At 35.4% G+C, this 27636-nt stretch overlaps 2 protein-coding genes across 2 annotated transcripts; both read left to right on the top strand.

Moving 5' to 3' along the window:
* Positions 1-1074: 1074 nt before the first annotated feature.
* On the top strand, positions 1075-17931 carry LOC128014845 (NAD-dependent malic enzyme, mitochondrial). Its single transcript, XM_052598519.1, has 15 exons — positions 1075-1249; positions 5980-6111; positions 8799-8932; positions 9265-9414; positions 9669-9744; positions 9986-10147; positions 11316-11529; positions 12016-12113; positions 12238-12351; positions 13690-13801; positions 14069-14211; positions 15336-15438; positions 15599-15669; positions 16336-16434; positions 16520-17931. The coding sequence occupies exons 1-15, from the start codon at positions 1247-1249 to the stop codon at positions 16679-16681; spliced, it is 1773 nt and encodes a 590-aa protein (XP_052454479.1). The 5' UTR covers positions 1075-1246; the 3' UTR covers positions 16682-17931.
* Positions 17932-18888: 957 nt separating this feature from the next.
* On the top strand, positions 18889-22639 carry elac1 (elaC ribonuclease Z 1). Its single transcript, XM_052598518.1, has 3 exons — positions 18889-19177; positions 20008-20484; positions 22083-22639. Exons 1-3 carry the CDS (start codon positions 19021-19023, stop codon positions 22565-22567), a joined length of 1119 nt encoding a protein of 372 aa, XP_052454478.1. The 5' UTR covers positions 18889-19020; the 3' UTR covers positions 22568-22639.
* Positions 22640-27636: the final 4997 nt, after the last annotated feature.

Below are 27636 nucleotides of genomic sequence, written 5' to 3'. Positions count from 1 at the left end.
TGGTTTGCATATATATATATATATATATATATATATATATATATATATATATATATATATATATATATATATATATATAACATAACAGAAATCTTTTAAAACAATATGTCTTTATAGTCCATTTTTTATCAAATTAATACATCCTTGCTGTTAGGGTATATAAATCAGGCTTAATGAGCATAAGAGACTTCTTTCAAAAACATTAAAAATAGTGTCCAAGCTTTTGGTACTGTACATATTAATACAATTTTATCTAATGTAATCTCTTTTTTTATTTTGTTTGAGGATGTTATTATAGCTATGCAATATTATTAATATGACTATATTATGTATTGCATTGTTACATTAAATATGCACCACACAAGTGGAATTGAACTATAAGATATCAAGCAGAAAATAATTTGAAACTGAAATTAGTTATGTTAGAACAGTAGCCTAATGTGATAACAAGGAAAATATAGACGTTTGTTGTTTTTAAAGCTTTAAAACTATTCTAGTGTGTTAGCTTTTTTACTTTAAATACAAACATTTGGTTTTATTTGTGTAGCTATTTTGCGAGTCCAGAAATGACGCTGATTGACAGAACAAGTTTATATTTAGAATACATCGCAATCCTTCCAAAATAGATGACGTCAAGCTGTGCTTCTCTTCTTTTTTATTCTTTATTATAATCTTTGTTAAAACTAAAATGAAAACTCCACTATTTCACTTCAAGCTCAACTGTTGAAAAACTCAACTGAGTTGAACTGAGGAATGAGATGAGGTTTGTGTAAGAAGTTTACGGTAATTTCATCACTTATCTTCCGCTTCTCTGCAGAGTAAAAGTGGTTGTTTAGGACCTTGTGGGTGCTTTTAAAATACTGGGTGTTTCTAAATCATGCAATCAAAATGATCTACCTTACCTAACCCCACCCCTAAACCTACCATCACTATGACGTCAGGCAATCAGGTATCATGGTCTAAAAACAGCAAGATCTGGTAACTCACATTAATTTCCCGCAGAGACCTATATACTTTTTTGTCGTTTGTTCTGCGCTTTACATAAGAGCTTTACGGTAAACTCCAGCTCGTTTCTGATTGGCTGTCTGCGTGTGTGTTTGGTAGAATGTCTCGTGCAGAGAAGGCTTTTAACTGTCACTCGCTCTGCGCGACCTGACGCGCACACCTCAAAACGGTGAATTTATCCAAAATATAATGTTCAATCGCGTTTTATTGTGACCAGCTGACTCTGAGACGTTTGGAGGAAATGGTAAGGCCTCAGTTATATCCTTTCAAGAGAGTTCTGGAGGGTAATATATTAAGTGTTTTGAGCGTTTTGTGTTAGTTGTCATCACGTCACTCAATTAACGTTAGATTAACAGCATCACATTATAGAACATGTTAACATGATTGTTTAATTAGTTAGCTGATGGCCTTGTGGTTTGACATTGTCAGTATTTTGGTTCTACGCCTGTGGCTCGTTGGGTTTGCGGCATTAACTAGCATTTTACTGTTAACAAACAACAACAGATTTCCACAGAACAACAACAACAACAAAAATGGAATGTCATTTAAATCTTCCAATCAATAGAAATTCGATTTGAAAAAGTGACAATGAATGGGATTCCGTGCTGTTCCATTCCATGCTGCAGTTTCCAGATAAATCCAGACACCAAATCAGTGGCGTAGCCAGAATTGTATTTTTGGGCGGGCCTGGGCAAAAGTGAGCCGGTGGCATAACGCAAATCCGCTGCGCAATGTCGCAATATTGTAAATATGTGTTTCAAACCAGGAAGGTGAGCCAATGGATATCACACAAGCAACGTGCACACTTTGCACAATAATTATGGGTGAACCTCTTAAAGGGTTAGTTCACCCAATAATCAAAATTAGGTCATTAATAACTCACCCTCATGTCGTTCCAAAGCAGTGAGACCTCCGTTTATCTTCGGAACACAGTTTGAGATATTTTAGATTTAGTCCGAGAGCTCTCAGTCCCTCCATTGAAACTGTGTGAACGGTATACTCCATGTCCAGAAAGGTAAGAAAAACATCATCAAAGTAGTCCATGTGACATCAGAGGGTCAGTTAGAATATTTTGAAGCATCGAAAATACATTTTGGTCCAAAAATAGCAAAAACCATTACTTAATTCAGCATTGTCTTCTCTTCCGTGTCTGTTGTGAGAGAAAGTTCAAAACAAAGCAGTTTGTGATATCCGGTTCGCGAACGAATCATTCGATGTAACCGGATCTTTTTGAACCAGTTCACCAATACGAACTGAATCGTTTGAAACGGTTCACGTCTCCAATACGCATTAATCCACAAATGACTTAAGCTGTTAACTTTTTTAATGTGGCTGACACTCCCTCTGAGTTCAAACAAACCAATATCCCGGAGTAATTCATTTACTCAAGCAGTACACTGACTGAACTGCTTGTGAAGAGAGAACTGAAGAGGAACACCGAGCCGAGACTTACCCATCTATATTCCTATATTCAATATATAGGCTAATTGTTAAGATTACTGGCAACAGCTGGTCTTAAATTCTTTAGTCACCAAATACCAAACAACTTTGAACACTGACTGAGCTCAGATAACATTCATGACTGGCCTGACAGTATGTTTCCTGCCTTAACATAGTGAACCGGTTTGCTGTCTTACCATTACTTGCGGACTGATGGACGGTCATACAGAATTGCATACAGAATTATGCATTGCTGCTTTTTTTTCTAAATATAATATTTGTATAATAAACTGGGGGGCCTCTGCTGCACACGACACATAATAAAAGTAGCCAAAACAACTGAAACATAAATTTTAATGAATGGACTTTAAGTGATGATAATCCGCTCAATTCAGAAGCAATCAGAACAAAATAATTGCGGTGTCAAAAATTGACGGGTCATTTTCCCAGAGTCGCAAACAATGTCGTTATAGTTCAATATTTAACAACCACAGTTCGCTTACGATTCCTTTTTGGAAACCCATACCTCGGATCTGTCCAGTTTTATCAACCATTGGTTTCCACACTGGTTTCGTTAAACAAATTAATTTATTCTATTAAAAGATTGACTCAAATTCCATTGCAATCTGGACTAAGGTTGTAGGTTCAAAGCCTGGATTGAGTAATCGATAAACTATTCTGATTTCTAGGAAATCGGCTTTTACAAAATAACTTCTTAGGGTAGCATCATATAATGGTTTGAGATCTGACCAGGACTCTCAAAGACTTTAGGTTTAATCCGTGACCTATCTTCATCATTGCCTTTAATTAAGACACTTAACATTAAACTAATTATACGTAGTTCCAGAAATCACAGAAATTATGTCCGAAACTGTGTTTGTTTGATGATCAGGTTGTGTTCATCAGCTATGAGGTGCCGCTTTGTGAAATCACTGGCTTGTTTTTCACTGAGCAAGTACACATTAGGCAGATCTGGTTTGTGACTTCCCATTTGTTCCCTAAATAACTTTCAGTGTCACTTGTTAAAGGTCAAAGGCCATGGCAGGAATAGCCTTAAAGAAGGAAGGCATGTTTTCTGTTTCTGGGTCACATTTGTAGGCTGATGGTGAATAATCTGTAATAAACTGTGGTTAGTTTGGTAACTTGGGTGTATATGTTCATGGCGATAGCAATGCGTCATGGATTCAAGTCCCAGGCAATTTCTTAAGTACAATATAATTTACTTTGGGGGAAAAAAAAAACATCTGACAAATGCGTAAATGTATGTATAAATCACATTGTGAGTAGTTGCTGCCTTGCAGATAATTTGTCTGTTGTTCTGTAGCTTCAACATATCTTGGAATATACTGTTTCAGTGTTTTGGGTGATCTATTTCTTTAAATGCAAATGTCCCAGTTTAGAGTGACCCCTGAACTCCCTGGCCTGTCATCGTTGCACCCTTGAGCAAGGTAACCTCGGCGTAAATGGAGATATGTACATTTAGTAAGTGAATGATTGATTTACTTGTCTGAAGGACAAGCTCATGTCAAAGCTTAATGTCGCACCCTGATATTTAACTAAAGGATTGCAAAGGCAGATACCACTGTGTTCTGGTTAAACAATTTTTATTTATTTATTTATTGCTAAGGTTTGCATATGGTGGTGTGTTCTTAATGACAGCTTTCCTGACAATATGTACTATTCCTAAAATAAGAAATATCCCAATATATCTTTTTGCTTGCAGTGTATCGCAATATATCATATTGCAATCCTTGTATCGTGATGCGTATCGTATCGCCAGATTCTTGGCAATACACAGCCCTACTTCATTATGCACCAAGAGCTTGTAACACTCCAAAGAGAAAGGAACATTTGAAATCTCTTTCTCATTGTAAAAAGACCAGTATTATGTGATTATGTGGGTAAACTAGTTTGACATTTAATTCACACACAAATTGTGATTTTGTAATAATTTATTCACCCTCAAATTGTTTTGTTTTTTTCCTCACCCTATAATTGTTTTTGTTTATTTACTTAATTTTATTTTATTCATCTTCCTTCCAGGAGATTACAGGATGCTGAGAAATTAGTATTTGCATCATTTGTGTCAGGGATTTCCAAACGTGTTTGACAGCAAAAGCCCTTAGAAAGTTATCATTTTAACAGCACATTTGCATGTTCACAGTTAACACATGTTATTTAATGGCCACATGACATGCAGGTAAACCAATACACTGACTACGTTTACATGCTGTTAAAATTTGGGTTATGGTCGGGTTAAGGTCACTATTTGGGTTTCTGAAACATTCGGGATAACCCGTTTACATGCGTGAGCAGAGAGAGTTACTCCTTTATACATGGAATGTGTAATCAGTCGCCAATATCCCGATGTAAACAGCGACGCACGGTTAGCATCTGGACGTAAGACGCAATATGCGTAATTTCCGATTCTTCCTCCTGTATCCAAAGACTCAAAAGACCAAGATTCCTTGCGAATAGAACATGCGCAGAACACACATTTTGATGGGGATATGCCGAAACGCGTTTACAAGACCAAATATTCGGGTTAGAAAAGGGGTACCCCAGGTATAATATCCCGGTTTTTATAAACCTTGATATGAGCATATCCGGGTTTTTGCCGGTGTTTACATGGCCGTGCACGACCGGGTTATTGCTAATATCCCGGTTTTGAACGGGTTATTGGCTGCATGTAAACGGAGTCTATATGTATATGTCTGTATGTCTGTATGTCTGTATGTATGTATGTTTATTTTTTTAATATAATTTTTCTAAATATTTGAAACAAAAATTTTATTACATTCAAAATTTAATTTATTTTAATTATGTATGTGAATGTTGCAATTTTATTATTTAATATTTTTCATCAACTCACAAACCCCATTTTGGGAAAACCTGATTTTGACAGTAGATTCTGGCTTAATCTCAATCATTGACCTGATTCCTTGTGTGTGACTGAGATTGTGAGTGTAAGAGCACTGAATGTGTGCACTGTGTATGTGCTTTAAGGTCAGCTCATGGGGGAAGGGAGCTGAATGTTTCTATGTGGTTGAGACAAGTAATATGATTTATCCCTAAAGGAATAGCTCATACAAAAATGCTAATTTTGTTTTACTGAGAACTATCACTTGTTTTGTTGGGCCAGTCACTGTTTTATCTTCAGTGATCACGTGCATGGGTTTTTATGCCTCACAAACTTCAGCGTTTGGTTTTCTGTTTTGCATTGCTTTTCAATACTGCTTTCAAAGACTTTAATATTCTTCTGAAGGGCCACGGCATTTTTTTAAAGGATGTTCTTCATTGCCATCTGTGTGCTGAAGGTCTCTGGCATGAATGTTTATCAGCACATCAGTGACTCATAATATTCTCAGTCAGGATTGTGTTGTGAGACTCCGATGCCGACAGATCAGCCATAATAATTCTAATTAAATCTAATCAGCAGATCTTCTATCAGACACTAATGATCGAAATTATCTCTTTTTCTGTCTGAGTGCATTAAGTGTAATGGCATGTATTATTTTTTTTTTTCTTTTGCAGGTGTGTGTCGGTATCAGTGCAGCCATGCTGTCCAGATTAAGCATGAGTGTGAGGCCATGTGTGAGCGTGTGCCGATGGGTTCACACTAAAGAAAAGGGGAAACCGCTCATGCTCAACCCTCATACCAACAAGGTTAGACTAAATACAATCTGTCTGCCTTCTAGTTCTCTCTCAATTTCTCTTTCATTCACCGTCCTTTCGGGTTTCCAGTACAATTTATTGAAGAGTTAGAGAATTTACTTTTAACCTGTTATTTTCAGCATTTAAATGATACAAATGGCACAAAAATGAGGATCTCAGATTTAATGACAGCATTAAATGCAAACACACACCCTTATACTAAATAAAACTTCTTAATGAAAATGAAAAATGGAGTGATAAACAACATTTCGTTAGATTAGAGAAGGGAGCTGTGTAAAGCCCAGTTCACACCCTGAACGATAACTATAAAGATAACTAAAGTTAACAATATTAGCGTCCACACCAGTGAACATTATCGTGTTTATTCATGTGCATCTGCCGCTTTAAATTCTCGAGCTCGTTATAGCAGGATGGACTCCGATTGGCTGTCAATGTTTGTATCATTCATCAGCTGGAAAAAATCATTCTGAAAAAGATTGCAACCATATCGTTTCTCTGTGCCTTTATCGTCATAGTTGTAGTGTGGACTCTGCTATTCTTTAATTCTTCTATAACGATATTAACTATATCTTTATCGTTATCTTTCTCGTCTTTGGTGTGATTGGGACTTAGACTTGACGTCTCAGTTCTAGGGTGGTTATCAGGGTGTTTCTAGTATGTGGTTGCTAATGTGTCCTGAGTGATTCTATTTATATGTGTGTTTGTGTGTGTATATATACCATCATTTTAGCGTAAACTCTTCACAACTCAAACCTTTTTAATTAAGCATTAAATTGTTAATTGAGAAGATGCGCAAATCCACTTCATTTTCAGTGTTTATTGGCGCATCTTCTCAGTTAACAACGGCTTTGTGTAGTAACAGCTGCTCTATGTGAAATCACACACCTGATGGAATTTACCACTGATTAGAGAACCGGCTTTACTGACGAGATGTGCATTAAGGATCGACCGATCGTGATCGGAGCACCCCTATAAATATGTGCTGCATCTTATATCATGAGCTGTATGTGTGCGAATGAACACAGTGCCATGCTTTCCTGTGAAACCTGCAGTGGATGTATTTATTTAATTAAATCACTGCCTTTATAATTTGATCATCACACTAAGCGATGTCGCTATATAATTTTTTTTCTATATATTAATGTATACATAAACTAAATTAAACTGGACATTTTAGTAGTGTTTCATTGTCACATCAACTCACGTGAATGTAAGCCTGCAATGCACAATATAGTGTAACCATGTTCTGTCATGCTACACACCACTACCACAACATTGATGTATACTGTCTAACACAGTCCCTGTGTGTATTGAGGGTCTAAATGCTTTTGTCTGGAGAACATTGGAGGAGTGACTCAGCAGATGTGCTTCATTTCCGTGGTGTAAACCACTGGTTTTGCTTCATATTAGGGGTGCTCCGATCACGATCGGCCGATCGTTATGCGCATCTCCTGATGGAATTAACGGCTGATTAGAGAACCGGCTTTACCGATCGTGATCTGAGCACCCCTACTTCATATTCTTATTTTACTTTGGAGATCAAGCAATGACCCAAGACACAATCAAAAATATTTTATTGTAAACTTGCTGCAGTTGTATTTTTGACCCTAGACTAAAAATTTGTTTTTCCTGTAGCTCAACTGGTAGAGCACTGCGCTAGCAAGCAAGTAATCGCAAGGTTGGGGGTTCGATTCCCCGGGAACACATGATAGGTAAAAATTGATAGCCTGAATGCACTGTAAGTCGCTTTGGATAAAAGCATCTGCTAAATGCATAAATTTAATTTAATTTTAAATTTAATTTAAATTTATTGATGTATGGTTTATTATTGGGCAATGTTTGTCCAAGATACAACTATTTGAAAATCTGGAACCTGAGGGTGCAAAAGAATCACAATACTGAGGAAATCACCTTTGAAGTTGCCCATATGAACTCTTAGCAATGCATATTACTAATAAAAAAATTAAGTTTTAATGTATTAGTAGGAAAATATCTTCAAAAATCAAAATATCTTCAAAATATCTTTGTGGAACATGATTTTTACTTGGTATCCTAATGATTTTTGGCATAAAAAATGAAAAAATTATAATTTTGACCCAAACAATGTTTTTTTTTTTTTTTTGGCTATTGCTAAAAATATACCCCAGTGACTTAAGACTGGTTTTATGTTCCAGGGTCACATATGATGTAGTCTGTGGTCATTTTATTTTCATTTTATTATTTGCTTTTAACATTTTTTTTTAAGCAGACCTGTAACCCACCAGCCCTGTTAAAAACAAAACATGCTCAAACACACATGCACACACACTCCAGGCATTTGTAATGTAAAGTGAATGCAGTTCCTGTGTTTTATAGATGGGTGTTTCCCTCTCACTGACCCTCATTGGTCACTGTTCTGATTTGATCTCCTCCCCACAGACATTTCCTCCTCAAACACAGACTGTATGCATTACATTTGTGGCAGCTCAGGTCAAAGATGCATGCATGGTTTTAATTTACAGCAGACCAGTGTAGACACGATTCACAAATACTTCTTTTTTTCATTTGATCATTGTTAGGCATTTAAAATTTTCAAGAAAGCCTTCTTGACTTCTAAACACTCCCAAACTTCCAATCCTCAATTTTACTGCAGTAAAAATGTAGTGTTAACATTTTATTGTGTATTTGTGCATGCATAGGGAATGGCCTTCACTCTGAAAGAACGGCAGATTTTGGGCATACATGGTCTGTTGCCACCAAAGATCGAGACTCAGGACACGCAGGCCATGCGCTTCCAGAAGAACCTGAAGAAGATGTCCGACCCACTGCAGAAGTACATTCATTCACTTCACTACCCTTTCCAGATAATACAAGCTGTTCCAAATAACCAAAGTTTGCTGTGTATATTATGCAAAAATATGAGAAATCTTGCAATAAAGGTTGTGTGGCTCAAAAAATCTTAGCCAATAAAGTGAAAGTGAAAGTGAAAAAAGTGAAAGATCATAACCTGCTTTTTTTCATGATCTTGATAGATAAAGTTATCTAGCTAAATAGTGCAACCCAACATTATTTCACACTCCATATTCTGTTTCTTTTTGAAAATCTCCAATTACAAAAGGTCAATATTTTTTGAATGCAGATTCATAAATGGGTTAATTTGAACAGGTACATCTATCTAATGGGGATCCAAGAAAGAAACGAGCGTCTCTTCTACCGTGTGCTTATGGAAGACATCGAGGCTCTCATGCCCATCGTCTACACACCTACTGTGGGTCTCGCATGTACTCAGTATGGACATATCTTCAGGCGACCCAAGTGAGCTGCACTTCTTTAATTATTAACCATTTAGCTTTGATACATTATATATTTGATACAAATCATAGCTTAAAGTACATTTTAAACAATTAAAATGGAGTTAATATTTTACAAGAGAAGTATTATTGTGTTTAGTATAAACTTGAGACTATTTTTCTTGTTGTCATTGTCATCATAGGGGAGATTTACTCTGAAACACTGGTTTGTGTGTTTGGGTGGCAAAGAGATTGAAGTTTTTGTCTCTGTTTCTACAGAGGTCTGTTTATCTCCATTAAGGACCAAGGACATATTCGTTCCATACTGGATAATTGGCCAGAAACCACTGTCAAGGTATTAGATTTCAACATTCCAGCATTCTGCTGCTTTTCAATTTATATTAAAGTGCATGTTTGATCACACTCTTTGGTCAGTAAGTTTTGTCTTTTCACCCTCATGCTGTTCCAAACACATGACAACATTTAGATTTCATGGCGAACAACATCTTTTAGACTGTGATGCATATATTACTTGGCTTTCTTAAGAGAGTTTGATTTAGTACAGTGAGGGATTGTTCATCTGTGTGTGTTTACAGGCTGTAGTGGTGACAGACGGTGAGCGTATCCTGGGTCTGGGTGATCTGGGAGTGTATGGGATGGGTATTCCTGTAGGGAAGCTGTGTCTTTATACGGCTTGTGCTGGGATTCGGCCTGAGAGTTGCCTGCCGGTCTGCATTGATGTAGGCACGGATAATGAGGTTGGTGACCATTCATTCCCAAACCATTCATCACTGAGATTTGTTGACGTGTATACATTAATTTAACATTTAACGCTTAATAACAATATATTTAAATATATAGTGGTTAAATGTAAAACTTATTTCTTTAATTACAAAATGTATAATTATTTCCCATGGCTGGCTTAAATATTAAATATTGTGGTTAGTCAAAAAAGGAAACACTATATAACTATATACAGAATGTGTGTGTGTGTATGTGTATATATATATATATATATATATATATATATATATATATATACATATATATATATATATATATATATATATATACTAATATTTGTATCACTATTGTGTGTGTATATATATATATATATATATATATATATATATATATATATATATATATATATATATATATATATATACATATATATATATATATATATATATATACATATATATATATATATATATATATATATATATACTAATATTTTTATCAGTATTGTGTATATATAAAAATGTCCAATGTGAAAATAAAATTATAACATATATAAATATGAAAACATCAAAGAATATTAACTATATGACCCTGGACCACAAAGCAAGTCACTGGGGTATATTTGTAGCAATAGCCAAAAAAAAAAAACATTGTATGGGTCAAAATTTCCCATTTTTCTTTTTTGCCAAAAATCATTAGGATATGAAGTAAAGATCATGTTCCATGAAGACATTTTGTACATTAAATATAACATAAATATAACAAGCCTTCTTTTTAGATTAGTAATATGCATTGCTTAAGAGGTCATTTGGACAACTTTAAATGTGATTTTCTCAGTATTTAGATTTTTTTTTTTGATTTTCAAACCGTTTTATCTCTGCCAAATATTGTCTGATCCTAATAAATCATACATAAATGGGAAGCGTATTTATTCAAGTTTCACATAATGTATACATCTCAATTTTGAAAAAATGTACACTTAAGACTTTAAGAGGTTTTGTGGTCCTGGGTCACATATATCCATCACTTCTCACTGTTGATATCACTATGGAGATTTGAATGCTTTTCTTAAGTCCAGAATCCTGCTGTGGTGGTTTTGCTCAATGTTCAAACAAACATTACATTTACTTACAGATGGTGTATGAAAACAACCGTGTTACGTGTGTTTGTGTGTCTCTGCAGAAGTTACTGAGGGACCCGTTCTACATGGGTCTGTATCAGCGGCGTGACCGTTCGCAGCGCTACGACGATCTCATAGACGAGTTCATGGAGGCTGTGGTGGATAAGTACGGACAGGACACCCTCATCCAATTTGAGGACTTTGGGAATCACAATGCCTTTCGATTTCTGAAGAAATATCGTGAGAAGTACTGTACCTTCAATGATGACATCCAGGGTGTGTACCAGTCCTGGATTTAATAATGGAGTTTGCTAAGCACAGCTGGTATTACTTTGTGTACTCGTTTATTTTCATTTCAATCGGTTTTAGTCCAGTTAGTAATTTTAGTGCTTCATACTTAAACTTTCTAATTTTAGTTTAGTTTTAGTAAAAAGGTTTTCAACTAATATTTCTCTTATTACAATATTATTGTAATATATAATTTTTACAATACAATTATTGTAATATTATCTTTTACAATTATACTTATTACTCATAGTATTATTGGTTTGTGCTCCAACCATGAATCATTGTTGAAAACATGCATATTGTTGAGGAAAGCATGATCAGATTTTTCTTTTCTTTTTTTCTCAAAATCTAAATGAGACTTATGATGTCTTTACATGCACCGGTATTTCCTTTAAGAAATGCATATTTAATTGATTTATTTTCAGATGTTTGCTTGTCTGCTGTGCATCAGTAGTTGTGTTTGTGTGTCTGCAGGCACTGCATCAGTAGCTCTGGCAGGTTTGTTGACCGCTCAACGTGTTTTGGGGAAGCCAATATCTGAACATAAAGTTCTGTTTCTGGGGGCTGGAGAGGTGAGCTCACGTCACACCTTTTGAAGACACTATAATGCAAACCAAGTCTTTTAATCTGTGTGGTCTGAAATGAGATTAAACTAACGTAACCTGTGTATTTAAGATAGAATTTTGTATTTATTAGGCTGCTCTGGGAATCGCTAACCTGATCGTCATGGCCATGATGGAGTCGGGAGTGTCTCAGGCAGAAGCCAGAAAGAAAATCTGGATGTTTGACAAATATGGTCTGTTAGTAAAGGTGGGCGAGCATAAAATTTATTACTTTGTAATTATTTTTAAAAGGGGCCTGCATATGTAATATAATAAAATGCACAAAATAGTTTACATAAAATTTCTATGAAAATGTGTCAAATAATAACATAATTGTAATTGAATCGTGAAACTAATGCGGATTCATATCCCTACTCCACTCAAGTCATAAGCCAAACATTTATACTTTTGATAAGTGAGTTTAAAACAAATCACTAATACTATGAGCTATAGTACTAATGATGCCTGCTTTAATTAACTACAAAAATGGAATATAAATGATGATAAATTAATCCTGATTTTGAACCAGTTCATTGAATCAAATGAACCAACTTTTAAAAAGGTCTCATTGCTACCAGGATTATTATAGCTAAAACTATTTAAACACTTTGATTATTTTATATAAAATAATTTAAATTCAAAATTTTGAAGTGCCCCATTATGCCATTTAGAATATTGCCTTTCATATAGTGTGCTCTGTTTACATTCACATACAGCTACAATCTTTGAAGTTGTAAAGCTGAAAGTGCACGATAAAGTTATTTTCTCCCAAAATAAAGAATCGACTCTGTACAGCCTAAAAGAGTTGTTAGTAATTTGAATCCCATTTCTGTGACGGATATGATAAATAAAATGTTTATATTTTCTATCGAGTGTTTAAAATGCGAGACTTTGGCAATCGGTGCATTGTTTCCGACACGTGCTGAAAGCAGCAGACCAATCACAACGGACTCGGCCATCTGACCAATCAGAGCAGAGCAGGATCACGAAAAGGAGAGACTCAATCTTAGAACTGCTTCAAACTAATTTTTGATTTTCATTTTTGACTTTCATGCTTGTAAACCTATTGTAGGAGACTCCCCAAACAATATTAGAAACCTTAAAAATGGCATAATATTAAATTTTAGTTTGATTTTATATATTTATATTTTTTAATTAAATAAAATAAAAAAAACTTGCCTTACCTTACCATGAATAAACCAAAATAAGGAACTGAAATGTTAAAGTTTGTTAAAACAAAAAATAACAAAAATTGCACAATTTAAAAAAAATTACTTAAAGTTTAAAACTGAAAATATAAATAATATAATAATATATAAATAATACTGAAATAAAACGGAGTACTATCACTCAGGTTGTTTGTAGTCTTCGAATGCAATCACATTATTTTACTAAGCTTCGCTGACTGAGCTCACATGCAAAGTCTCCTCTAAAAACTGTCAACCGGAATTGAAAATCTGTGTCATTTAGAAACTAATTCTTCTTCCACATGCTTTGAGACTCACAACTGCAGTCCAGTAATCCAGTGTGCGTTTCTCTGTTCCAGGGCAGAGCTTATGAGACCGATACTAATCAGGAGGGTTTTCTTCACCCTGATCCCGGGGAAGTGAAAAGCTTCTTAGATGCTGTCAATGTTATTAAGCCCACGGCGATCATCGGTAAGACGAGCTTCTCCCTCTGTGTTAGTCAAGGTTTACACAAAAACAGATGTCATTTCTTTTTTCATGACCATTTGAATTAAACAAGCTCCTTTAGTTGCTGTTCCTCTACCTGTAGAATTGTGTTTTCAAGTAAACACAGGTTGTCATTGCTGTATGTAGCATATAGTTTGTACACATAGTTTGATGCATCATATATAACCCCTAAATTCTATATTAAAATGCATGCACTGTATGTTATTATGACCTCTTTCTCAATGTCATCAGGTGTGTCAGGTGCCGGCCGGCTCTTCACTCATGATGTCATCAGAGCAATGGGCAGCTTGAACGAGCGTCCGATTATCTTCGCCCTCAGCAACCCGACTGCCAAGGCAGAGTGTACAGCTGAAGACGCCTACAGCCTCACACAGGTTAAATATCATTCATGCATTAACCCCGTAAAGCCAGATTTAAATAAAAGCCCCAAACAATTGTGGATATGTGTTGTTTTGTTGCAAATCATTTGATACACCAGGCTCATACAGTATGATATAGTGAGAATATGGAAGGGAAAACACCTCAGTTCTATTCAGAGGCCCCAAAATTAGCAAAAATATACAATTTGCTGCAGTTGCTGATATGTATTTAGTAAAAGTAGGATGAAATAACACAATGTTTCCTGATGATATCTCCCAAGGGTAACATATAAAGCGTGAAAAGTAGCTGCCCTAGTACTGAGCCTTGAGGAACTCCTTACAGTGTTCCTGTAGCTCAAGTGGTAGATCATTGCGTTATCAAGCGCAATGTTGGTGGTTCGATTCCCCGGGAACACGTGATAGGTAAAAATTGATAGCATGAATGCACTGTAAGTCGCTTTGGATAAAAGCGTCTGCTAAATGCATAAATTTAATTTAGTTTATAACAGTATAGCAGACATTTATATAAAATGCCTATAAATATTAGTGGCCTTTCTATATCTCCCAATAATGTCTTCGCAAGATGATATTTAAATGCTTCGTTTTGATCAAAACGCTGTATTTTCATAACATGGGTACAATGCAATTCAACGATGATTGAGAGATGAAGAAACCTATGTTCCTCAAAAGCCTGATGATCATATTTGATAATCACATTTGAACGAGATATAAAAAAGTTACTTTATAGATAATAGAGTAAACCCAAGTTGTTTTGGTCCGATATTTACTAACGATATGAAAGTTATTCTTATGTTTACTTGATTAAAATCCTTATGATTTCAAAGCAAAAAGACACAATGTATGAAATAGATTGTGTACAAGTTTTTTTTTTTTTTAAGTTAACTCTAAAATCTGATCGAATGAGCCAGAACTTAATTTTTTTGTAAATTCAGCATGAAAAAGTGTGTCTTTTGCTTTAATCACTACAGTGTTACAGTAATAACCGCATTAATACTCTCCGATGTACACAGATGACATCCATTACACCTGTAGTCATACACGGATCTGATGTGCACATGGATTGTCAAACCCATAAGAATAGCAGTATGTGAATATAATTGAAGACGGTTCTGTTTCAGGGAAGGTGTTTGTTTGCCAGTGGCAGTCCGTTTGCCCCGGTGTCACTAGAAGATGGCAGGATACTGACCCCTGGACAGGGCAACAATGCTTATATATTCCCAGGTATTAACATGCGCTAATTACAGTCTTATAGTGATGGATGTTTTAATGGTTCACTCATAAAACACATCACATTTTAAAGCTGCTAATATCTAAGAAGCATGTAAAGATGCTTAAAAACAAATGGTCTAAAACTGGCCTGGGGTTGTGATTGTGATTTCAGGTGTAGCTCTGGCTGTTATACTCAGTGGAGTGCGACACATCAGTGATACGGTCTTCCTTGAGGCCGCAAAGGTACATACACAATCCTGAACCACACTGTTATTTTAAGTTTTATTTTTAATTCAAGATTCAAATATGGTATAGTTCATTATTATAGTATGCTTCATTTTACTGTACAATGTTGAATATTTTCTCATCTCACCATAACAGATGTTAGTTTTCAGTATTTTTTGTTGCTGATTTATCATTCAGTTTAATTTTTTTTTCATTGATGAACTGAAGTGAATGTTTTAGCCAAACAGTTGTTTTACCAGAATTTAAGTTTTAATTTAGCCGAAAATTTAAAATAAAGTTAATTTAAATATTAAATCAATGTATCAAATAAATGTAAATATGTTGTATTAGTGTTATTATTCAGATAAGTTGAATAAGTACACTTCAGTTGCACTTTTTATCTTAAGTTTTTATGAAATATTTATGACTTCAATTCTTTGTTGATATATGAACCTTTACATGGTGGCTGTCATAATAACATGTGTTCATTATTTAATGCATGTTTAAATAAATCAAAAACAATGTATATGTAACGTAGTGCACATATTTAGCAAAATGCTTCTCTCTAGAGATATTTTTCTTAAGTTATTAGCCCTACATGGCCGGTGTGTAAGAAGCAGAAGTTTGTACTTGCTGTTTTTGTTAATATTTGATATTGTAACTTGATAAAACATTGTATTGCAGACGCTGGCGGATCAGCTGACAGATGAAGAGCTGAGTCAGGGCCGACTGTATCCACCCCTGTCCAACATCAGAGAGGTGTCACTGCAGATGGCCATCAAGGTCAGACTGTGTGTGTGTGTGTGTCACAGTATGCCACCAGTTTTCTGTCAGAAGCCCTTACTAAGACGCTGTGTTTTGTGCACAGGTGATGGAGTATGTGTATCTAAAGGGAATGGCGTTTCGATACCCAGAGGCTGTGGATAAGGAAGGGTACATCAGATCTGTTTTGTGGAACACCAACTACGATTCGTTTGTGCCCGAGATGTACGACTGGCCCGGGGTTTCTCACAGCCCTGTAGTAGACTAGACGACAAACATGTGAGAAAACACTAAACCGAGAGAAAAGGGTCAAGAACTAGGAAGTGTGCACTCTTTTTTTTGCAACTTCTAGAATTTATTCATATTTCTGACCCTTTGTTTAAATTGCAATTTCAGTTTATGGATAAATGGATGAATTTTGCCTAGATCTTTATCTAGTGTCTGTCCAGGAAACATTTCACTGCACAATGCAAATAAATAACTACTAAAATAAAACTTTGCACTGAGAAAATGAAACCTATTTTAATCATTTTCATCACAATTCAGCACATTTTACCCAAAAAGCACAGTGAAATATTTTATTTACATTTATGCATTGTACTACTTAGATGTTTCCTGTCATTTGTATAACACCTTTTCACTTCTTCACAACATTACAATTTAATAAGAAACCATTAAGACTTAATTAAATGAGTTAAGAATTAAAAACAACTCTCAATAGTAAATGTCCAGAGCCATTTTGCTTATGAAAATTTGGTAGTAAAAATTGAAAATGATTTCACAGTGCAAAATAGCTGAATGATTCTAATTAAACGTCATATTCTTTCATTGCAAAATAAATATTTATTTGTTTTTGCACCCTCACAGTATTTTCTCCAGTCTAGAGTTCAATAGTGTGCCTTGTCGCTCCTCTCAGTTGTTTTTGTATGTTATGTGCAATGAATCTTTAATGAAATTGCGCTCTATTTGTTCATGTTTGTGTTGGTTTCTTGTTGTGTCTGTAACAGCCATTCAGTTCATAAAGATCCATTTGTTTCCTAGAGGAGGAGGATGTGAAACTATATTATATAGTACAGTATACAGTTATAATTGCATTATGGCATATATTTGTAGCTGTGATTGTGAATTTTCAGGGCTTTTACCAGCAAATATTTACATGCTTAGGATATAAACATGCTTTTTATATAGTTATAAACAAAAAAAAGTGTCAAATGTCTTTGTAACAGAATAAACCTTAACGTGGTCATCTTATTTTTCCTTAAAGGGGTTTATTTTGAAAAATGACCGGCTGAGTGTATGTTATCCAACTTATTGCACAGATACTTCCCAAATAAATTAATATGTGGACATGATTTGTGTTCAGATTATGTGGAAAAAAAGAAGAAAGTGGAGTTAATTAGAGATCTGATACCATCCCAGCTATGAAGGTTTCATACAACAGCAGTAAATTAAATTATATTAAAATCTCAATGCAGCTTGCATCTGTTGACTATCAGAAAATAAAAAATATGTACCAAAGCGCCTGCTTATGTATTTTTTAGTCGTTGCTCATCATATGTAAGATATTTTAATTGCCATTGAAAATGCAGGGTTTCAAATTGAAATGTAGGTTTCTGTTACGAAACCGCAATATGTATTTTGGGAGACACAACAAATGAATAGGGAAAGAAATTACATTTCAATATTCCTATGAAATCTTCGATATTGTTATGAAAATCTTGCCAATTATTACTCTTTTCATTACATGTTGCCCCAAGAACACATTAATATGCAAATTAGAAGCTTTATATAAATACATTGTATATTATGGGAAAACCCTAAATGTGTATTTTACACTTGCATGAAGTGAAATGGTAGATCAAATTATCATGTTTTATCTTTAATAGCATAGTTGAGTATCATCGTTATACAAGGTATGCAATAAACAAATCCTGAAACCTAAAAATGTATTGATTGATTTATTGTTTTTGCCTGTTCATGTTCATTCATGTCTTTTTATTTATTTATTAATTTTAGTCCTGGTGTAGTCTTCCACTTTCGTCACTTTCACTTTGTCACTTTCTACATAGGACAAAGCATAGCATATCAATAAAATATCATTTTTAGTCTAACAATGTAATCACATGGAAAAAATATTAAATTCACACAATTTTTTTTCTGGTTCTCAGGAAGTATTTGAAAGATGTTATATTTTATTTTACACGTGTAGCCACGCCCCATACCTACTCTGATTGGTTCGATCGTCGGCATACATGAAATAATAAGAAATGTGTGCGTGGTTAGTGTAGAAAGGAGTATTTTGTTAAAAAAGCTAGAAACTGTGCAGTTTTACAAAGCCTTCATAGACAGAAAAGAAAATTCAAACTCCATCCTACACCAACTACGCATCATGTAACGTGTACGTCTATGAAAGACGAGCGAACCAATCAGAGAACGTTTGAGGCGGAGCGACACGTGTAGCCCCGCCTCCACGTCGTACTCGTGCCCCGGATGTTGATCGAACGCGTGCGCGTGAGAAGGTGCAGTCAGAGCCTATCATATTAGACATTCTCTGGTGCCGGTTTATTTTAACAGTCGTTAGTAGTTGTAAAGTCGCATAACAGCACTATGTCCATGGAAATCACATTCCTCGGGACCGGCTCGGCGTATCCGTCTCCCAGCCGCGGCGCGTCTGCGCTGGTGTTGAGGACTGAAGGGGAAAGTTGGCTGTTTGACTGTGGAGAGGGAACACAGACTCAGCTGATGAAGAGTTCACTTAAAGCGAGTGAGTCACTGATGCACGTCTGAGCTCGCGCTGATCAGTGCTTCGTGTTGTGTTTACATGCTGCATGCTCGTCCTCTACTCTGGGTCAAGCTAATGAATCTGGTGAAAATATCACAGTTCTGTGTTTCAAAATCAACGGAAACAAATAAGACATTTTTTTTGCTTATGAGAAAAACTTTAGGCCCCTTTAGGGCCATCAGTTTATTTGTTAAATTAATTCATGACAATAATCACATTCTTCACTAATGGGGAAAAATCAATACTGCTATAAAAATCCAGTGTTTAAGATTTCTTGTTAGTATTTTGTTGTACTACCTTTTAATTAGTTAATGAAAAAAAAACTCTATATATAATATTTGTACCGATTTCTTTCATTTAAGCTGCTCTAAAAATAGTTTATAATTGTTTTAACTGATTCCAATGTGAATGTATGCTTCTATGGTGTGCTTATACTAAACAACACATTTTTTGTTTTACAGATTTTTAAATGCATGCTGATATGAAGTAATGAAGTAATATTGTGAAATATTATTGCCATTTTAAAATAGTTGTTTTCTGTTTTAATATATATTAATATGTAATATATTCCTGTAACAAAAAGCTGTATTTTCAGCATCATTACTCCAGTGTTCAGTGTCACATGATCCTTCAGAAATCATTCTCATATGCTGATCTGCTGCATAAGAAACATATCTGATTATTATCAATGTTGGAAACAGATGCTGTCCATACTCCATATGTTAATATTTTTTGTGAATAGAAAATTGAAACTGAATATATGCACACACATATAGTCTCATAGTTTCAACTTTCCCATGTTCCCGGTTCAGGCAAAATCACCAAAGTGTTCATATCTCACCTCCATGGTGATCATCTCTTTGGTCTCCCTGGTTTGCTGTGCACCATCAGTCTGAACTCTAACCCCCAGCCGGATCAGCCTCCCCCCTGCGTGGACATCTATGGCCCGTGTGGGTTAAGACACTTCCTGCGTGTGGCGTTAGAGCTGTCCAGCTCCCAGCTGCTCTTCCCGTATGCCGTGCACGAGCTGGAGCCGTCGGATGAGCAGTGTCCCGCGGAGGGCCGTCTCAGTCCTGCGCTGACCGCCAGCAGCGATACCCTTCACCCTCAGGAGCGCCCCGGCAGAACCGTACGGCTGGACCCACACACAGACTGTTACCACCTCTTCCAGGACAAACAGTTTGTGGTTAAAGCGTTCAAGCTCTACCACAGAGTCCCATCGTTCGGCTTCTCGGTGGAGGAGCGAGAGCGTCCAGGACGGTTAAACACTGACCTGCTGAAAGAACTAGGTAACCTGTTAAAGGCAAAAAGCTGGTTAATTTATTAAATATTATTGTTTTATTCTTTTTAATTGATTAATTTATTATTTAGCAGTTTTTTTTTGTAATATACACCTATTACAGGTAATTTAGTATATTCTCTTTTTTAAAACTGGTTCACTATAATTATATAATTGTATTTTGGGATTCTATTATTTTATTTATTTATTGCATTTTGTCTTTCTTTTTCTGTTACCAGCCTAGATTTCCAGAAAGCTGAAATGTGAATATTTTTTTTTTGATAAACGTCTCTACCTTTAATGTGTACAAAAATAGGGGTTGCAAAGGGGTAGAAACATTTTCGGTACATTTCTGGAAATCTTTAAAAAATCCCTGGAATATTCCAAAAAAATCCTGGAAAGTTTCAGAAATTTCCTGGTAATTTTTCACCTTTTTACAACCCTAACAAAAAATACCATGGTAAAACAATAGCTTGCTACAATATGTTACTTGAGTTACTTAATTATAGTTTCTTTGATAACTTTGAGATTTTTTTTTTTACTAAATCTGAATGTTGTTTGTTACTTTGACGTATCTTTTAAATATATTTTATTAAACCGTGCTAATTTAAGTTCTTTAAGCAGTTGATATCACTCATACTGAATTTATATGTTTTCTAAAAGTGTTAAATTGAATGGAATGAATGAATCCATAACAAATTAGGCCTACTGTATGAATTTAGTTATAAATGAAAGATCTAATCATTGGTTTTTTTTTGAAAAAATACTTTACCAGTATATACAAGATATTGAATTCGTCCTTATGTATATTTATTGCAAGGAGAAGAATTGCCTGTATGTGTGTGTGTGTGTGAGTGTGTTTTTAATTAGTTTGTTTTATTTTTTAGGTAAGTCATCCTTGACTGTAAATCATATTTTTGAAAGTCCTGCTTTAAATGATACTAGGGAATTTTACAAATGAAAGTACATTCATAGGCCTTTTTTTAATTCTTTTTTTTTTTTTAGTTTCTCCTTGGGAAAAAATAATAATAGATAACAAAAACAAAATTAATATATCAAATGTTTTTATTTATCGCTTTGTAAAAAAAAAAAGAAAAAAAGAAAAAAAAAAAAATAAATATATATATATATATATATATATATATATATATATATATATATATATATATATATAATTTGTATTTATAATATATACAAACAATAGTTTTTTATTTATATGTATAATTAAATGTATTATTAAGACCGTTAAAACTTATTATTTTTGACTCTGCCATGAAGTGCTGTTATGGCGTAAAATGGTAAATATGATGTATTTCTCAGCAAAAGTAATATATTTAACAGTGTCGGCCCTGAATCCATTTTAGAAGTTTTTATCTACATTAAACATTTTTATTTTTTTATTTTTTATTGATCCTTTATACTATTTCAGTTGTTTCTCACAATGAAAATAGCCAGTGAAGTGTTAAAACGCCAACCAACTAACTATGTACAGTAGTACATCTGGCTGTACATTAAAAATATAATATCAGTAATTAAGCAGATATGTAACCACATTGATTGAACTGTAAGATTTAAAAATGTTGAATCTTTTAATGTTATCATGTGCAGGTTTGAAGCCGGGGCCTCTATACGGGTGTCTGAAGAACGGAGAGTCTGTGACTCTAGATAGTGGACGTGTATTGACCGCCAGCGAGGTGCTGGAGCCGCCGCTGAAGGGCCGTAAGGTGTGTGTGTTCGGGGACTGCAGCGCTCCGCTGGGGGACGGGTTTAAAAGGGCGTGTCAGGGGGCGGATGTGCTGGTGCACGAGGCCACGCTGGAGGACGGGCAGCAGGAGAAAGCTGTGGAACATGGGCACAGCACTCCCAGCATGGCTGCTGCGACGGCGCTCGCCTGCGGGGCGCAAACACTGGTTCTGCACCACTTCAGTCAACGCTACAAACCCCAAACACTGCTGCGAGACAGCGACGATGACGATATAACCGAGCTCAAGAGACAGGCTGAGCTCGTGCTGCAGGGGTCAAACACGGAGGTCATCCTCGCTGAAGACTTTCTCACGCTGCCTGTTGCGCTCAAGAAGAATTTGTCACAGTAGGTCTGTAAGAGTTATGTATGGGTATGTTTTTCTAAGAATTGTGTTTTAATAAAGTCTTTCCGTTTTATCATATTCTAGAGTGTTAATTTATTTAGAGTAAATGTGTATCGATCAAGTGGTGAGAAGTGTGTGGGCCTCTCTGATGGACGAATATAACTTTTTATATTGTTAGTAATATTTCAAGATGGACACTTGCTGGACTGATTCAAATTAGGTTTTTCTTTTTAGAAAAATCTGGTTAAGATGCGAGTATCAAATATGATCGTCAGGCTTTTGATGAACGTTTATTTGTTCATCTCTCAATCGTCATTGTATTGCATTGCATTATATGTTTAGAAACTCAAAGATTTGAAAATAAAAATACAATACAAGACCTTATTGGCAGATATAGAGTGAAAAATTATATTTATATGCATTTAATAAAGTAGTCTGCTATACTATTGATATAAAGATCTCATTGAATAACATTGCACGCTACTTGAAATGTAAATCAATTACTGGCATCTTATTTTTAACCTTATAAATAACTGTGTCGAATTGCATGTTTTTGCTCAGTTCGAGCCTTTTACTCCATCTCTATCCCTTCTTTTGTTTGAGCTCCAACCTAGAACATACTACAAGGCCTATAAAACACATAGGCAGACTTTTTTATTTGCATTTTGTCCAAAGTATGGGGTTCAGTTTTATTTTATTATTATTATTTAAATGTTATTTCATGTGTGAGGCTTTAAAAGGGTTAATGGTAAGTTAAGCATATAATTTCTGTCATTAGCTGCACCAAGGAAATTTGTACTGACAATTTCTAGTCTAGGAGTGCCAGGTCTTGAATTAAATTCAGAAACTTACTGCATACTAACTACCAGGGGTGGTTTCAGGGTGAGTGGAGATCCGGGGCTTAGCCCAGAAAAATCCATGTATGTGACTTTTTATTTTAATAAATCAGAAAGATTTACCTTGTTTAAAATATACAAAAAAAATAAAAACAAATTTAAAACATTTTATTTAAAGTATTGAGGAAAATACATTTGCTTTTTGCAAACAAAAATAAGGAATTGCAAAACAAATGAAACCGCGTGAAAGCAATGATTTTGCAATAAATATTTTCCATGGTCATATCTATTAATTTATTTGCAACGCTGCTTTTATTTTGCGTGTCAGTCTAATTTGAGCTTGCCATACCATTTTTCCTTTGCACTTCACTTTTCTGCACATTTCTCTCTATGGTTTCTCTTTGTGGAACTGTTTTGGCGTGGGGGCGGAGTCAATGGACGGGGGCGTGTACAACATGCCTCCATGGAAGTGACGTCATCGGCCCGAGACGCAGCTCACTGATCCAGGTCCTGTCATGATGAGCAGGGACTTTCGAGTGGGTAGTTTATTTTTATTCAGTAGCATTAAAACATTCATGTTTTCGTTTTATTTACTTTATTAACAAATGTTTTATTAGCAGCGTTTGCTCAAGTTAAAGAAGTTGTTCACATGAACATCTGCTGTTTATTTCTCTGGATGTGCACACTTTTATAGCATTATGTGTATTGGGATCGCAAATCATTTGAGTCAGTTCGGGAGTTCGTAGCGGGTTCGCGAATCATTTGACTCAGTTCGGGAGTTCGTAGCGGGTACGCGAATCATTTGAGTCAGTTCGGGAGTTCGTAGCGGGATCGCGAATCATTTTAGTCAGTTCGTGAGTTCGTAGCGGGATGGCGAATCACTTGAGTCATCTGACTCCAGTTTGGAGTTGGAGCGGGATAGTGAATCATTTGAGTCAGTTCGGGAGTTCGGAGCGGGATCGCGAATCATTTGAGTCAATTTGGGGATCGCGAATCATTTTAATAAGTTCGGGAGTTCGTAGCGGGATCGCGAATCACTTGAGTCAGTTTGGGGATCGCAAATCATTTGAGTCAGTTCGGGAGTTCGTAGCGGGATCGCGAATCATTTTAGTCAGTTCGTGAGTTTGGAGCGGGATCGCGAATCATTTGAGTCAATTTGGGGATCGCGAATCATTTGAATCAGTTCGGGAGTTCGTAGCGGGATCGCGAATCATTTTAGTCAGTTCGTGAGTTCGTAGCGGGATGGCGAATCACTTGAGTCATCTGACTCCAGTTTGGAGTTGGAGCGGGATAGTGAATCATTTGAGTCAGTTCGGGAGTTCGGAGCGGGATCGCGAATCATTTGAGTCAATTTGGGGATCGCGAATCATTTTAATAAGTTCGGGAGTTCGTAGCGGGATCGCGAATCACTTGAGTCAGTTTGGGGATCGCAAATCATTTGAAGCAGTTCGGGAGTTCGTAGCGGGATCGCGAATCATTTGAGTCATCTGACTGCAGTTTCGGAGTTGGAGCGGGATCGCAAATCATTTGAATCAGCTAGGGATTTCCTAGCGGGTTCGTGAACCATTAGAGTCAGTTCGGGAGTTCAAAGCGGGTTCGCAAATCATAGCTGTATATGGATAGGCATTTTTAACTAATTTAGTAGCTAGTTATAATTACGTTTTCCACGCTTGTTTAGGTGTGAAATGTGAACTCATATTTTTTGTTTTAATGATGTGCCTTTTAACAGTATCAAGTATATTCAAAAACTAAACAAATCATGCCTAAAACGTGCATGCATCTAGGCTAATGTAAAGTTACATGATGAAGTCATACTAGTGCGCATGTGCATTTTGAGTGCATTCTTTCACTGCATTATTCGGTGTATTCGAATGCATTTATGAATGCATGTGAATGATCACAAAATTCAAGATATGAACTTTGTGCCAAAAGGGTTCTTTCTTGTCATTATAGAACCTTTTTAGCATAAAAGGTTCTTTGGAGTTGAGTAAAGAACCCTATGGTTCTATATAGAACCCCATTGATCCCTTTCTTCTAACAGTTTGTTGTCATAACTACTATTTAGTTTAAAATGATGTGAAACAGTAATACAGTATGCAGTGTATAACAAAACTTCAAACAATTCTGTGCCACTTGTTGCATAACTTAGCCTGATCAAAAACCGAGTTAAGATTATTTCATCAAATCTATTCATCCACATGAAAAATAAATTTAAACACCTTGCACTGTGGGTTACTGCAGTGAAATATCAAGTCTTCCAGAAATTCTGTGCATACAATTAGATGTAGTACAGTCCACTATTGTGAGCACAGCGCTGTTGGTATTCTCGTTCTAGTGTATAACATATTTAGCCTGTGATTTTCACCTGCTGTTTTACTCTGTTGCAGTTTTCAGTCATGAACCTAGAACAGCATCTATGTGGGCGGGGCGTATTTACGCTCCCGGTGACGCAGGGGCGATTCTAGGATTTTTTCAACTGGGGGGCACAAGAGGGGCCACGATTAATACAGAGGGGCCAATCTTGTGTTGTTTGAACTGTATATCCAAATCATTTCAAGAGTTCAGTAACCTTTAAAATCAGTAATAAACAGTGATACCCTATTATATTTTAATAGCAGTTATTCACTGCTCTTAAAAAAAAAAAATCAAATACAAATTGTATTAACTTTTCACTTTACAAAAGTGAAAGAAAAACTGTAATAAATAAAAGAATCCAATGTATGAATAGTGTACAACTCACAAATAATAATAATCAGAATAACATTAATAATTCATAGAAATAAATACACAATTAATTAATTAATATAACTACTATAAATTTAATATAATTTCATAATATGTTTTTGTTTATTATCCACGTCCCATTCAATTTGCATAGCAGCAGTTGCAGTAAATTTGCATTGACGAATAAACAAAATCTACTTATGTCAAGGCTAATTAATCTTGAGCATATTGATTTAAAAATATCATATATCCATACTTTGTTAGAAAGCTACTTGTTCAAAAAGGTAGCTTTAGTTTAACATGTAAAATATGTGGATCCTATAAAACAGCAATCGCGGAGCACCATGGTGATTTAGAACGCCAACTGAATTTATTAGGAATCTACAGACGCAAATAGACTAAAGGTGTAGAAAAATAAAGACCTATATGTGTATTTTGGACTTTTTTTTCACCACAAGTCTGAAAGAAGATATGTTACTGAAGACAAACAGGCCCAAATCTCAAAATTGACCAGTAAAAAAAACGATGTTTTTGCATGTGTCCAGAGGTGGGTAGAGTACCCAAAAACTTTACTCAAGTAAAAGTAAAAGTAATTCTAGAAATATTTACTCAAGTAAAAGTAAAAGTACTAGTCTTGAATAGTTACTTGAGTAAGAGTAAAAGAGTATCGGATAAAAAATCTACTCAAGTAGTTAGTTACTTTGGGTCATATATACGGAGCCTATTTTTATTTAGATATATAGATAAATGTATGTAATGTGTGTGTGCGTGTGTAAATGTATATATTTCATCAGCCTTTACTGCAATTTATTATAAAACCCTGTCTGTTTACTTAAGTAACAGATATAGGTTTCATGCCATAACATATTTTTAATACGACTGACTTTATATTAAATGTGAATTTAACATTGAAAGTTAATGTGATATAAATATTGCTACTAATCTTTCATTGTTCAGAAAGAGAGCAAATAACATTAACATTATTAAAGATCATTTTCACTGACAGTCTAGATTTCAATCACTCTCAGAAACTCCCATTAAAATCACTGAAACTGTTAACACTGTGAAATCAATATCTTAATTATAGATTCGTACACACATCTGCACTTTGTTGTTTCTGACGAGAGAATTCGCCAGAAAGAGGTATTCAGTCAGCGAGCGAGTGAAGGAAGCACCGGCATTTCAGCGATGACTCATCGGAACACCTCTGATTGGCCATTGCATTCAAACGAACCGTGTGTGATTGGTTATAATGCGCAACGCTGTAAAACGCATCTATCTCTGGCTCAGCGCCAGCAAGCGATCACAGATCTGAATTTAACAGCTGATGATATGACTTGCTGAACGTACTCGCACCGGTGTGATTGAATTAAAATTAATACAATCTTAATCGGCTATTTTTTGTCTTTTGGAAGCTGCATTCAACTTGACTCCCCTCTGTTATAAGCCACACACGTACAACAAACTACTGTCATAGTGGTATCGTGTACTGTAATCGAATGTAGCCCAAGTTAT

Source organism: Carassius gibelio, chromosome A5 (genome assembly GCF_023724105.1).
Source record: "Carassius gibelio isolate Cgi1373 ecotype wild population from Czech Republic chromosome A5, carGib1.2-hapl.c, whole genome shotgun sequence".
NCBI lineage: Eukaryota > Metazoa > Chordata > Actinopteri > Cypriniformes > Cyprinidae > Carassius > Carassius gibelio.
This window is presented reverse-complemented; position numbering and strand designations above follow the sequence as displayed.

Bases quoted from the DNA above. Each gene is read 5' to 3' on its own strand.
- LOC128014845 (XM_052598519.1), top strand. The intron at 14,212-15,335 runs GTTAAATATCAT...GTTCTGTTTCAG, and splicing joins ACGCCTACAGCCTCACACAG to GGAAGGTGTTTGTTTGCCAG. The intron at 15,670-16,335 runs GTACATACACAA...ATTGTATTGCAG, and splicing joins TCTTCCTTGAGGCCGCAAAG to ACGCTGGCGGATCAGCTGAC.
- elac1 (XM_052598518.1), top strand. From the start codon at position 19,021: ATGTCCATGGAAATCACATTCCTCGGGACCGGCTCGGCGTATCCGTCT. The intron at 19,178-20,007 runs GTGAGTCACTGA...TTCCCGGTTCAG, and splicing joins GAAGAGTTCACTTAAAGCGA to GCAAAATCACCAAAGTGTTC. The intron at 20,485-22,082 runs GTAACCTGTTAA...TATCATGTGCAG, and splicing joins TGACCTGCTGAAAGAACTAG to GTTTGAAGCCGGGGCCTCTA.